This window comes from Quercus suber, unplaced genomic scaffold (genome assembly GCF_002906115.3).
Source record: "Quercus suber isolate HL8 unplaced genomic scaffold, Cork oak 2.0 scaffold_275, whole genome shotgun sequence".
Taxonomy (NCBI): domain Eukaryota; kingdom Viridiplantae; phylum Streptophyta; class Magnoliopsida; order Fagales; family Fagaceae; genus Quercus; species Quercus suber.
In genome coordinates, this window is record NW_027069731.1 from 405,391 (window position 1) to 417,756 (window position 12,366).

At 32.7% G+C, this 12,366-nt stretch overlaps 1 protein-coding gene and 1 long non-coding RNA gene across 3 annotated transcripts; both read left to right on the top strand.

Annotated features, from left to right (window-relative positions):
• Positions 1-4,086: 4,086 nt before the first annotated feature.
• LOC112023313 (small ribosomal subunit protein eS21y) lies at positions 4,087-7,505 on the top strand. Of its 2 annotated transcripts, XM_024055932.2 has the most exons (5): positions 4,087-4,193; positions 4,430-4,522; positions 4,645-4,777; positions 7,102-7,182; positions 7,312-7,505. In XM_024055932.2, exons 2-4 carry the CDS (start codon positions 4,473-4,475, stop codon positions 7,165-7,167), a joined length of 249 nt encoding a protein of 82 aa, XP_023911700.1. In that variant the 5' UTR covers positions 4,087-4,193; positions 4,430-4,472; the 3' UTR covers positions 7,168-7,182; positions 7,312-7,505. The 2 variants fall into 2 exon arrangements, with proteins under 2 accessions (XP_023911700.1, XP_065637762.1); XM_065781690.1 differs by having other exon boundaries at positions 7,102-7,505.
• A 1,361-nt stretch (positions 7,506-8,866) lies between these two features.
• LOC136070983 (uncharacterized) lies at positions 8,867-9,891 on the top strand. The gene is made up of 2 exons (XR_010632264.1): positions 8,867-9,059; positions 9,434-9,891. It is a non-coding gene; the product is annotated as an uncharacterized LOC136070983 (long non-coding RNA).
• Positions 9,892-12,366: the final 2,475 nt, after the last annotated feature.

Consider the following 12,366-nt stretch of genomic DNA (forward strand, 5'->3'; position numbering starts at 1 on the left):
TTGTTTCGTCATCAGCCTTAGTCTCACTTAAAAACAATACTTGGAGGTTTGTCTCTTAACGAGTGCCCTAAGGGAGCGAACTATTGAGGCTTTGCAAATGCCTTAGCAATTCCAACCAATGCACCTTATGGAAAGGAAAGTATTCACCCACAAAACACATTACCACAGAAACCAACTCCACTCACTTTGGGCCACAACCACAGCTAGGTATGAGGAGAAATGATGTCTTCCGTGTCAAAGTTGGGAATCAAATCATAGAGCCCAAGATTTCCAATCCTCCTATGAAAATGAAACTTCCGAGCTTGTTTGAGACCAAAATTAGAACTGAGCTGCATAATGAATGGTATTTCTTTTTTAACCCTAACACATAATTGTTACCCATTAGTTTAAGGTGAATTAAATCATTTTCTTATTAGACTTGCAAGAAATTTATTGCAACTCATGTAATTATTTGATTTGAATAAAGTACTAATGAATCTTATAAAAAAAATTAAAAAAAGTACTTATGAAAATCTTCAAAATTCAAAAGCACTCATTTATGACTAAAATAACTTGTCATGCTATCAATATTCTCAAGATATAATTTTATTTTTACACAGAATAATTGAAAGATCTTGTAATTTGTCCAAATTTGCCTTTGTAGTGACCAACCACATCTCTATCATCCTTATCAACTTATTTGGATTGGAACATCAACAACCAAAAACATTTGTGCCAAATATATCCCCTTCCAAGGTACTCCATGAGTTAGCTCAACTAGTTTGAGTTTTTAAAGAAGGATAAAGAAAAGGAAAAAAGAAAACCTAGCCTAAGTCAAAAAGAAAAATTATTTTAAGTTTTTAACTGTATATTGTGGAATTTGGAATGTTACATGGAGAACACAACAACTGCAATCCTTGAAGTCTCAATTGCCTTCAACAACTTGGGTCCAATCTCTCAAGTGGGATCTCTCCAGTTGCCTCTGGAATTCTCTACTTAAGAGTGTATTGGTCTATTGGAGATGTTATGTTCATGACAAAAGAAATTGTCTCTATTCTAATTCTTTATGTTAGAGATATTGCAAGTAGTGGGTTGCCTATAGATAGAGTAGAGAAATTGAAGAAGACCAAGTGTAGGATGAGATATGGGTAGGTTTCTCTTGCCACAGCAATGACACGAGTCAAACTCGCGGCTTCACTTGGGCAGAGCTGACCCAAGGCCCCACAACAACAACAACAACAACAAAAATCCCTACTAAAAAAAGCTTCATCTCCCTCCTTAAAAGGCCCAAAATTTTATATAAATATTACATTTTTAAAATAATTGGTACTTTTTTTTTTTTTAAGAGTAATGCTAAAGATATCACAAATTTTACTTAGGTTTAATTGACATATCACCAATCACATAAAAATGTAATTCAAACACAAATAAATTAAGTTGTTGAAATTCATTAATTACAGTCATTATCACATTATATTGTGAACATTTTGTAGTATCTTTAGTATTTTTCTTTTTCATTTCTAACAAGGCTTCCAAAATAGGAGACCAATAAAAATTTAAACCAACTGAAACCCTAAAATGTTTCAAAAAAAATGCTACAAATGTGATAAATCATCAATGATGACTAACTCCTCTAATAGTTTGAGATCTTAATTTTTGTAAACTAATCTCCTACTAAGCCACACACCAAATAATATCTATCTATCTCTTTCTCTTAAAAAAAAATATAAAATTTAAATTTAAATTACAACTATACTTAACTATGCATAGTTATATATCCTAGTTAAAGTAAGTTTCTTTTTATAAAAAAAAAAAATAATAAAAAAAATTAAAAAAAAAAAAAATAGTACTTTTTATTTAAATTTATGGTTCAACTATGATATTCAATCTTTTATATGAAATTAACCTTAGTTTATTTAGTATTATTCATCAATTTCTGTATTTACATCAGATTAGTCTTAATTTAATTAGTATTATATAATTTTATTTAATTAATGTTTACATATAAAAAGGCTTCATATAAAATTTTCACCTTAAGCCCCAAATTTTGTTAGGCCAACCCTGCACTTGGGGTATCATTAGTTTGGATATCTGGTGGATTAAGTTTGGTTCAATCTTTGATCAAAGAAACTCTTCCTCCCTTTGAACTGGAGCAATTTTTTATATTTAGGGGCTAGGGGAACGACACCGTTCCCTGAGTCCTTTTTTTTAAATAATAATAAAAGAAAATAAATAAATAAAAACAGCGTTGATTTGGTAAGTAGACGATAGTACCTAATAAAAAACTAATGGAAGACTCAATTGATTATACTTAAAACTTAGCGAACTAAAATGACAAAACTCAAATTTAGAAGACTGAAATGACAAAAGGTGAAACTTAGAGGTGTGTTTTGCATTTTAGCCCAAAAAACTTAGAGGACTGAAAGCAAAAATTTTGGTTTTTCAAAACTTACCCAAATCCATATTGACCGAAGTTGCCTTTTGAAGTGGCAAAGTGGAGCCACCGAGTAGACCCTAGCCCGACAAAGCGGAGCCGTTGTGAAATTTTTCTTCTCCTTCTTGGTCTCTCTTCCCTTCTCCTGATCTCTCTTTCTCTCTTGATCCCTCCCTCTTCTGATCTCCTAGTCTCTCTCTTTCCCCTTCTTGGTTTCTCATTCTCTCTCTTTCCCCCTCTCAATCTCTCATTCTCTCTTTTTCCCCTCTTTCTTTCTCCTTTAATCCCTCAAATTTCTCAGTTAATTGGGGTTCTAGGGTATGCGGGTGGGGCAATTTTGATATTTAGGGGCTAGGGGAACGACGCCATTCCCCTAAGTCCTTTAAAAAAATTTTAAAAAAAAATCCAAAATAGCATTGTTTTGGTAAGTNGGTAAATTTTAGGGACCAATATTGTATTTTTATCAAAATTTAAAGTTTTGGCCTTGAAAACCAGGGGCGACTCTAGGATTATATAATTTTTTTTTTTAATTTTTTTTTATCGCATTAAAATAAAATTTTGAACACCCTAACTCTAGATTTTTTTTAAAGCTCGATAGAAATAAACTTGAATATGATCATCTTAACAATATCTTAGCATTCTTAAACACAATTAAAGTCCAATAAAAAACCAATTTGATCTAAAATCTAGAAAAATAAAATAAAAAGCCCAACAACAAAAAGTAGAAATTTGTTAATCTTAAACCTTAGAAAAAACTCATTTAGATCTTAAAAAATTTGAAATAAATCTATCAAATGGGAGATTAGTGAATGTATGAGTACTTGGCGATGTACAAATGTAGCTCTTAGAATTGATAATGAGAATATCATGCAATAATTTCAAAATATGAAATCTCGTAGAAGCCAATTGTAAAACTTCATGTATTTGGGTTTTTATTTTATTTTATTTTATTTTATTTTATTTTTTATGATGTCAATATATTCAAGTTCTCGTTTATTTTAAATTTTGTATAGTTTATGTTTTTTAATTAACCCTCCCTAGAAAATAATCCTAAAGTCGCCACTAATGAAAACTCAAATGTCACCCTCAAAAAAAAATTGGATTTATATAATAGAATTTTAATTTATCCTATTAAAAAACACCATATTTATTTTATACTATTTAAATAAATAGAGGGTAAATATGTATTTTTCTTATTAAAAAAACTACATATATTATATAATATTTAAATAGAGATTAAATATGAACAATTCTTATAACTTCTTACACTATTCTAATTAAAACAAAAAAACCATTTACGCTAAATTTGACCATAAACCCCTAAACCGTCCAAAACTGGTCTTTTTCCGTGTGGATTTTCCCTACCTCAAAGAAAGAACATGACAAGAATAGGACACTTCTCATCTAACCCCGTCCTGTGTCGTTGCCATTCTCTTACTTTTTTCCGCATAGAGGTTAGTGTACAATTAAGCCAATAGGATGGGCTAATTGACATATACTTTCATTTCAATTTGATCTAATTTTTTTATGGGTTATTGTCTAGGATAGAAGAAAAAGGCCCATATATGAATTTTAATGGAAACTCAAATGGGCTTCAATTCCCCAATTTTTCCAAAAAGGAGACACTTTTTGGGTTTTCGTGTAGCTTTTCATATTGTTATATCGTAGGCCCAGTTTTACAGTATATAAATATAAAATTCGGGTTTTACATTGTCTCTTCGCCAGTGCTTTTGGAAACCCTAGCCTCTCTGCTCTCAAGCTCTCTTCTTCGCCTCCACTGGTAATCTCTCTCTCTCTCTCTGTGAAAATTAGATCTGAGAGAAAATTAGGGTTTTGTTTGATTATTCGGTTGTTCTATGCTCTGTAAAGTATAAAGTCATGTTTGTTTTCTTGGAAAACCTGAAAAAGAAAAGTATGAAATTTTGGATTGGATATAAACTCCATTTTTTCAGTGTTAGTCTAATTTTTTGTGCGATTTTTGATTCATGTATCAAATTTTCTTCTTTGTTGGTTCAGATTATTGATTATTTAGTGTTTGACACACAAAAAAAGCCAAAAGATGCAGAACGAAGAGGGTGTTATCACTGAGCTTTACATTCCCAGGAAATGGTATTGTTGTATTAAAAATTCGTTACTTTTTTGTATTTTGTGTATGTGGGGTATGTGTGTTATTTGCTGAAATAGTAATGGTGAATTTGACATTTGTGGAATGGGATTAAATGTGAATGCAGCTCGGCCACGAACAGGCTGATTACCGCAAAGGATCACGCGTCTGTTCAGATTAATGTTGGGCACTTGGATGAGAATGGCGTCTACAATGGCCATTTCTCCACCTTTGCTCTCTGCGGATACGTCCGTGCTCAGGTTTGTTTTTATTACTTGTCATAACTATTATTTGTGTGTAGCTTGTATCATGGATGGCTTCAGTTTAGTTTGTAAAATAGTTTTGGATGGAATTGCTTTGCTTAGCTTGTTTTACGTTGATGACTGCATTGCAGATAATTTCATTTGGGTTAAATTCAAACTTCCCTGAACTTTGAGAAAAGCCAAAATGTGTTGCGAAGTAGGAGATAGAAATTTCCTATTTTTTGTTTCTTTTGTGAATGAAGTCTGTACGTGACTTTGGTGTGGTTAAAATTCGTAGACCATTGTTTTCTTTTGGAAAGTACCCTTTGGAGCCTAGAAGGGAACAACTTCATCTCTTCCTTTTGTTTAGAACACTTGGGTACTGGGTGATGTGTATGGTGTTACTCACATCATTCTAATAACTACTTCATGTTTTTTTAATTGTCCAATTAAAACATGCTTTATAAGAACAGCACTGCCAATGAGCTCCAGGTCAACTGGCACCCTTGCTAGTGTTAGGTGGAAGGTAAGGTCATGGGTTTAAGACCAATAAAAAAAGAGAGAATATTGAAGCAGTGAAATCAACTATTCATATGAATGCATCCAGATTAAGTTTGAAAATGAACGAGGGAAATCAGAAATTTTTGTGTGTGCTTAGTTAATATTAGTCACTAAGTAGTTTACATAACTGGATATGGATGCGTTGGTGATGATTAGTAGGCAATGTGTTTCTTTGTTTCTCCCAGTGTGATAATTTGTTGATGTTTGATTAGAGGAAGTGATTCATAAGGTTTGTGCATAGTTTTTCTTGAAAAATTATGTTTGTTTGTCCTTTTTGGTCTTTCCCATTAATTGTGGTAGATGTTACTCTAATGTTATGCGTCCATTACTCTATTGTTCACTTCTGATGGTGACTCTTGAAGTCTGTCTTTGATTGATCTTTTTTGGGTAAAATTGCACTGACCTTCCCTGAGTTTTTCTAAAATTGCATTCACATTCCCTTGTTTTGAATTGTACACAAGACTACCCGTACTTTTCAAATAAGCTACACTCAATTCACTTGCAGCTTAACACTGTTAAAACTCATTAACACAATTTGATAGATTTATGCCTTTAACCTCACAAATTAAAATTCCTATTTATCAAAAAGTAAATGATACTGAGTTATTGGTGTGTGTGTGTGTGTGTGTATGCACGTGCGTGCGTTTGGCTTTTTCTGAAGCAAATAGTAGGAAGTGAAGAAAGCAAGGTACAGCTTCTTGATTGAATCTTGATTAGCTAGTGCGATGATCCAATCAAATTATTTACAAAACTTGCAATATTCAACTCACCAGTATCACTCGCCTGAACTTGACCTTGTTTCTGATAGTTCAGACCCTTTTACTACTGGCACATCCTTTTATTTTAAAGAGATTTTCATTTGGGTTATATTATTTTTATTTCTCTGGTTTGTGAAATATGATTTGAGTAATGTATTTGTTATGTTAGCAAACGCACTCTGTCCCTAAACCGTCTTTTTGACAAATGTTTTGAGGCAATTTCTTCGTTTGCGATATTAACAATGAAATTCTAGTATATGTATTTTTATATGCTAGAATTTCCCAACTTACTCTACCAATGGTCTTCTTTTGTTTGGCCTTATGGGCACATTAGTTGGGTACATCATTCAATACTATCACAAATAAGTGTGTGGGGTGTGTGCTACTATCAAATTATGTGCCACACTATGGCTGTAATATGAAAAGATTATAATAGGATGATTTGCAGACCAAATTAATTGGTTCAATTTAGGGTTGAAAAACTAGAGAATTGGGAATTGGTTCTTAAGAATTTTCATCTGAAGTTTTAACGAATTGAATCAATCAAGGGAAGGTAAAATTTGAATTTTCATCTCCTGTCAATTTTTCTTTTTCTGTGTTTTAACCTTGTTAAGCTGCAAGGGAGGTGAGTGTAGATTATCTTGAAAAGGGAGGTCTGTACAATTCGAATTTTGGGGGAGGTTAGTTTAAATTTACTAAACCTCAGGAGAGGTGTGTGCAATTTTCCCCTTTTCTTTTATTCTTGCTTTGAAAGTGTTTTGTGACTGATATGGTTGGTTGTGTGGTTAGCTTTTTTTTTTTAAAATACTTATTGCTAACATATGTATTAATAGATGCATAGAACTTGTATTTTTTTTTGCTTTTACCTGTTTATTTAGCTTGGTTTTTCTAATTCTAGTTTGGCTTTTGCATGAACTTTGCTTTCAAGAATTGCTTTTAGTAAACCATACGTTTTGCATGCATTATGAATTCATATAGATTTGGGTATTTCACTCTTCTGATTTCTTTTATTTTCTTTTGCAGGGAGATGCTGACAGTGGACTGGATCGTCTCTGGCAGAAAAAGAAAGCCGAAGTCCGACAGCAGTAGAGAGAGAGAGAGGGAGTAAATTTTTGTTTCTGAAATTCTGTAATAGGAAAAAGACAATGTGGTCCAAGGACAAACAATTGGATCAGTTCTGTTGTGTTGTTTAGAATGTGGTTCAACTTGAGATGTTTATTGTAGTGTTTTAAGGTACATTTTTACAGATCTTGCTTTGCTCATTAAACAATTGCTGCAGGTTGTGACCAGTTGTGTTTTATTTGTGGATTGTATGGAGGATCTAATTAATGTAGTTAAGAATACTAGTCCTTTATTCTGAAAAAAAAAAAGAGAGATACAGGTGCTTTAAATAATTATCTGAATGAAGTTATGTTGTATTTGTGACCTGCATTGATCTTAGGTCTGAGATTTTGTTGAAATCCTTAGATTGTTATGAATGTTGCAGTGAGGTTGGACTTTTGAAGGGATCCGTGTATCGGTGATAAGGTTCAATCTAATGATGTGGTGGATATCTATGTGAGAAATGTGCGGATGATAACCATGGATATATGACTTCGTGAGTATGGTTCAGTTTTTTGATATTGTGCTTTTTTGATATTGTGCTTTTTGCAGTTTTTTGATATTGTGCTTTTTGAAAAAGTGGGGGTTTAAAAAGTGCACTATGAAACTGGGCTTTTTGTAAAAGTTGAGTGTTTGGTAAAATCTGTTAAAAAATGTTTTTTGAAAAAGTTGAGGGCCTGTTTGGTTGATTCATTCTAACTAATATTTTCACATTTTCAACAACTCTTTATGCATGTCAATATACTTTTTTATCTATACGTATATAAAAAACACTCAAATAATATTACTCAAACTAACCAACCAAACAGGCTCGGAATGTTTAGCTACCACTTATAATTAAAAATAGCAAAAACTCTCTATTTAATGTTTTTTTTTTTTTTTTTGTTACATATATATTCGAAGTTTATTTATTTAAATCAACTGCTTCATATACTTACCAAAAAAAAAAAACTTATTAATAATAATATATTATTAGTAGATAATGGAATCTTATTAATGTACTTATTGAAATATGTCACAACTGCTTCACATGTAATTGCCACAAATTGGTAAAACTTTTCATAAATTGTCGTTATTATTCTCATCATCACTGTCACTATTCTCATCATCAATATCATCATTGTTATCATCATCATCATTATTGTCAACAATATTATAATTGCCATCATTCAAGTCACAACCATCATGATCATCACAGTAATTTCTGTAATCCCCTTTCATTAACAATTTCTTATAGCTACTCTCATAATTGTCATTATAATCATTCATATTTGTATAGCCTATACAACAAAAGTAACAAATAATCAACCATTGCGAATACTACTTTAATACAAATCAGCAAAGTAAGAAAAGGCAACAATAACAATTTAATGCAAATTTCAAATGTGTTTACATTACACATATATTAGTCCAAATCTAATACTAAATATCACATAACTTAGTTTAAAGTTAATACAACATAGTTAATACAATATAAAACTAATATTAGCCCTAAGCTAATACAACATAATGTTAATATTAGTCCTAAGCTAATACAGAGTACCACATAAGATTGGTCACTTCTTTTGGTTCCAAATCATTCCTTGTAGTCACTACAGCTATGACCCTGGTACCTTGAAATTTAGAAACATCTCCCTACATGACTTTTTAAGACAAAGGAAGCTTCAATAGCAAACTTACTATCCACTCCAAGAAGTGCTCTCACAATCTCCATGACATTATCAATTGAACTTACTGTCCTTCAAAATGTTTTTCTCAAATCGCCGATGGATGACAAAGGCAAGAGAGACTTTTACCTGCAGCTGCACAGAGAGGATTGTAGCAACACGGAGAGGCTTGTTCTATAGCAAAGCAGAGATATAAGAGGAATCTGGCATGAGGTGAGCTGTAGAGAGGTGTTATCCTTTGATTTATGAAAGGGTAAAATTGAGTTTTCAATAAAATATTTGGGCAATTTGGTAATTGAACACTGCCTTCAACGGTAATATTTATGAAATGTGCATTGGTTTTTGCAAAAAGCTCTGAAGAGTTGTCCAGTGTTAAAGTGGACTTCTTTGACATTTCAAAATGCAGCTTTTAGAAAAAGCAACTTTTAAAACCTTACTAAATGCACATTTTATTTTTTTGGTTTCAAAAAGCACTTTTTGCCATCTGAAAGTGCAAATAAACGGGCACTAAATTTCTCTCAAATTTTATGAACACCATGAGCAATACAATTAGGTTCTAGTAATAATGGTTTTGAATTTGCTGGAAGGTCTCTATCAATATTCCACATGAATATTGGGTCTGGCTCCAGTTATGTTACAGTAGGCTGTGACTTGTAAGACATGTAGCACGCGAACATTGTTGCTGTGTGAATGCATTTGGACTCTAACCGCAGCATAGTTTTGCATCTCTTGCTGGACAGACAGTACACCTTGTACGGTGAAGTTGAGGAAACAATTCTGGCTGTTCGTGGTGCCACCATGCTAATTTCCTAAATTGATATGCTTCAAGATGTGATTTGTTGTTCCAATTATATGATTGTCTTACGAGAAGTTTCTATGGTTGTGATCTTAAAATATTTGAAACATGTCACACTGTAACCTTTTAGTTTTAGTGCATCCTTATAGTTTTAGTGGACTCGTGCCTTAAATGAAGTGATTGTGATATGGTGTTGTAACTCGAATCACTTATTTGACATGAGTAATTCTAAGACCACAATTTCTACCATATCTTGTTTTATATTTCTAAGTCCACAACCTCTACTACATCCTTTTTATAACTATTCTACATGGCAAATTTTGATTGAATGTCTTTCACTTTTACAAGATTCCATATATTTTTTTTTTCTATCACTCATAGTTTGTCACATTTGAGTGATGACAAAGTTATGGCACAAAAGGGTGTGATCCTAGATATTTTTTCAGTAGATAGCACGAAAGATCAAGCACAAGGTTGCATTTTTAATTTGTTATGTATCACCATCATTATATTATAACACAGTTATAGGTCGTGGCTTGTCCTGCTGTTGTAGCATTAAGATCATTTTACTAATTGTTGCAAAAAAAAAGATCATTTTACTAATTAAATCAATGCATGGAATTGGTAAGATTTAGTTTAACAAATGTGAATGCTTAAACATCAATGTTCCATTAGACACAAGGTTGCATTGGGGTAGGCAACCCACGTAGATATTTTAGATGTTCAAAATGTTTTTTTTTTAGAAGATAAATAAAAATTACTGTTTATTCAGTTACAAGAAATATTTTCTTACTATTGGTTCATGCCTTTCATGTAAAAGATGTTTGTTAGACACTGCTCGATTTTAATAATCAAACCCTTGTTAATGGGGTCATCTTTGAGTTTCGAATTTGTGGGTGAGTTATCTCAAGTTATTAACCTTTACAAAGTGGACTCCCCTCCTCCCCGGTCTGACTTTCGCCTCTCCTCTTGAATGGTTACATGAGGCTTATAATTCCCTTCAATTGATACGTTCATATAATTCTATTTGTCAACTAGTAACCATAATCCAAATATATTGAGTCCACAGTTGTGGCCTTCATGGTAAACCTGTATATGAGGAAGTACATGAATAGTATGGGGCCTATGGGCTCAATTAATTTGCTTATTGATCAAAGCAATAATGCAAACCACAAATGATAAAGTAAGCACAATCATGAGAGAGAAAGAGAGGTTAATTTCTTTTTTCGACGGGGCCAAAGTCCATCAATTATAATAAAGACTTACTGTTACCAAGAGAACCATATTTTGCAGCCTATTAATGGCTTGACCGAAATGTTAATAGGACAATCGATTTTTATTTTTTAAAAGTCACCATCCTCCCTCTCTCTCTCCCTCTCTATCTCTCTCTATTTAAAGGAAGCTAGTAAAGGCAAAATTAAGTACAAAATAGTCTGGGCCCTCTGGGGTAAGTAATTCTCCAAAAATAATAGGCCTTGCATATAACACAAAATCTTCACTATTGTTTAATTCCCACCTTAGCTAGCAATGCTGCATGGTGATCTTCTTCACTATAGTTATGATAGACCTGACTTCTGAGTCACCATAAAATGCTGAAATAGCAACCTAATGCTAAAATTCAGGGTATTGCATGGGTGGCATTTTAAAACACAAACTTAGCACATGAGGTGAGAAGATCCACAACAACTTTAGCATTTAATTTAACGGGTTGTGTTAATAGGTACCGTAAGGTACCCGTTAACAATAACTTTTGTGCAGCTTTTTGTATACTTTTTGTAGCTTTTTATTCTTTTTGACCATTTTTTAACAGTTTTTTTTTCCCTTTTTATTAAGTGAGAGCCATATAGAGAAATCTTAACAAGCACCGCACAGTGCTTGTTAACATTTCCCTAATTTAATTTGAATTTTAAAATTCTAGAATTGAATGCTAGAGTAAGTCCATTTCCATCTCTAAAGTACACAATTCTGCCAAAAGAGAATTTGTGCGACCAATATTTCAACAAGAAGCCCTAGGTTTCCCAAAACAGATCCACGTGTTTAGTTTATGGAAACCTGTCGAAGCTTGTTCCCAACCAATGAGCTTAAGACAATTTTGGTAAATGCTCCCCTTGGGAGGTAGCAAGTTTCGGATGAGTCGGAATTCAATGGTTAGTAATAGTATTCCGGCTTTTTCAAAGATGGCTCTTTCCTAAAAAGTTGCCCTCAAAAAACATTTTGGTTAGGGGCTGTCCAAATTTGCGACAAGATTATGGGAAAAATATCTTTCTACTTGACTTGAGGTACGGAAGAATTTGAGCACTGTTTTATTAAATAAAATACATGTTGGATAGAAAAATTAGGGGGATCCAAACCAACCCCAATCATTTCCCAAAGCTTAAGAATCGAGTTACATTCTATAACTCTTAGAATGTGTAGGATAGAAAAAGGGAATTTAAAAAAAGGGGGTCGCTGCTAGCAGATCCTCCCTTAGCCCAAAGATCCACGCATTTGTTTCCTTTGAGGTAGGTGGAGCAGTCTCTCTCATTGTGGTATTTTAACCACCTTTCTTTTTTTTCTTTTTCTTTTTTCTTTTTTGTAGAAATGCTTAAAAAAAACATTTTAGCGAAAACCTATTTTATCTTTTCTATATTTATAGACTTAGGAAACTTTTTAGTTTCCATTTCATATCAAGCTAGAAATAAAAATATCACAAACTCGATTGGAAGCACAGTTAAATTAAGGAAA

Excerpts from the sequence above, each read along its gene's own strand:
- LOC112023313 (XM_065781690.1), top strand. The coding sequence starts at position 4,473 with ATGCAGAACGAAGAGGGTGTTATCACTGAGCTTTACATTCCCAGGAAA. Across the intron at positions 4,523-4,644 it reads CTTTACATTCCCAGGAAATG|CTCGGCCACGAACAGGCTGA; the intron begins GTATTGTTGTAT and ends ATGTGAATGCAG. Across the intron at positions 4,778-7,101 it reads GCGGATACGTCCGTGCTCAG|GGAGATGCTGACAGTGGACT; the intron begins GTTTGTTTTTAT and ends TTTCTTTTGCAG.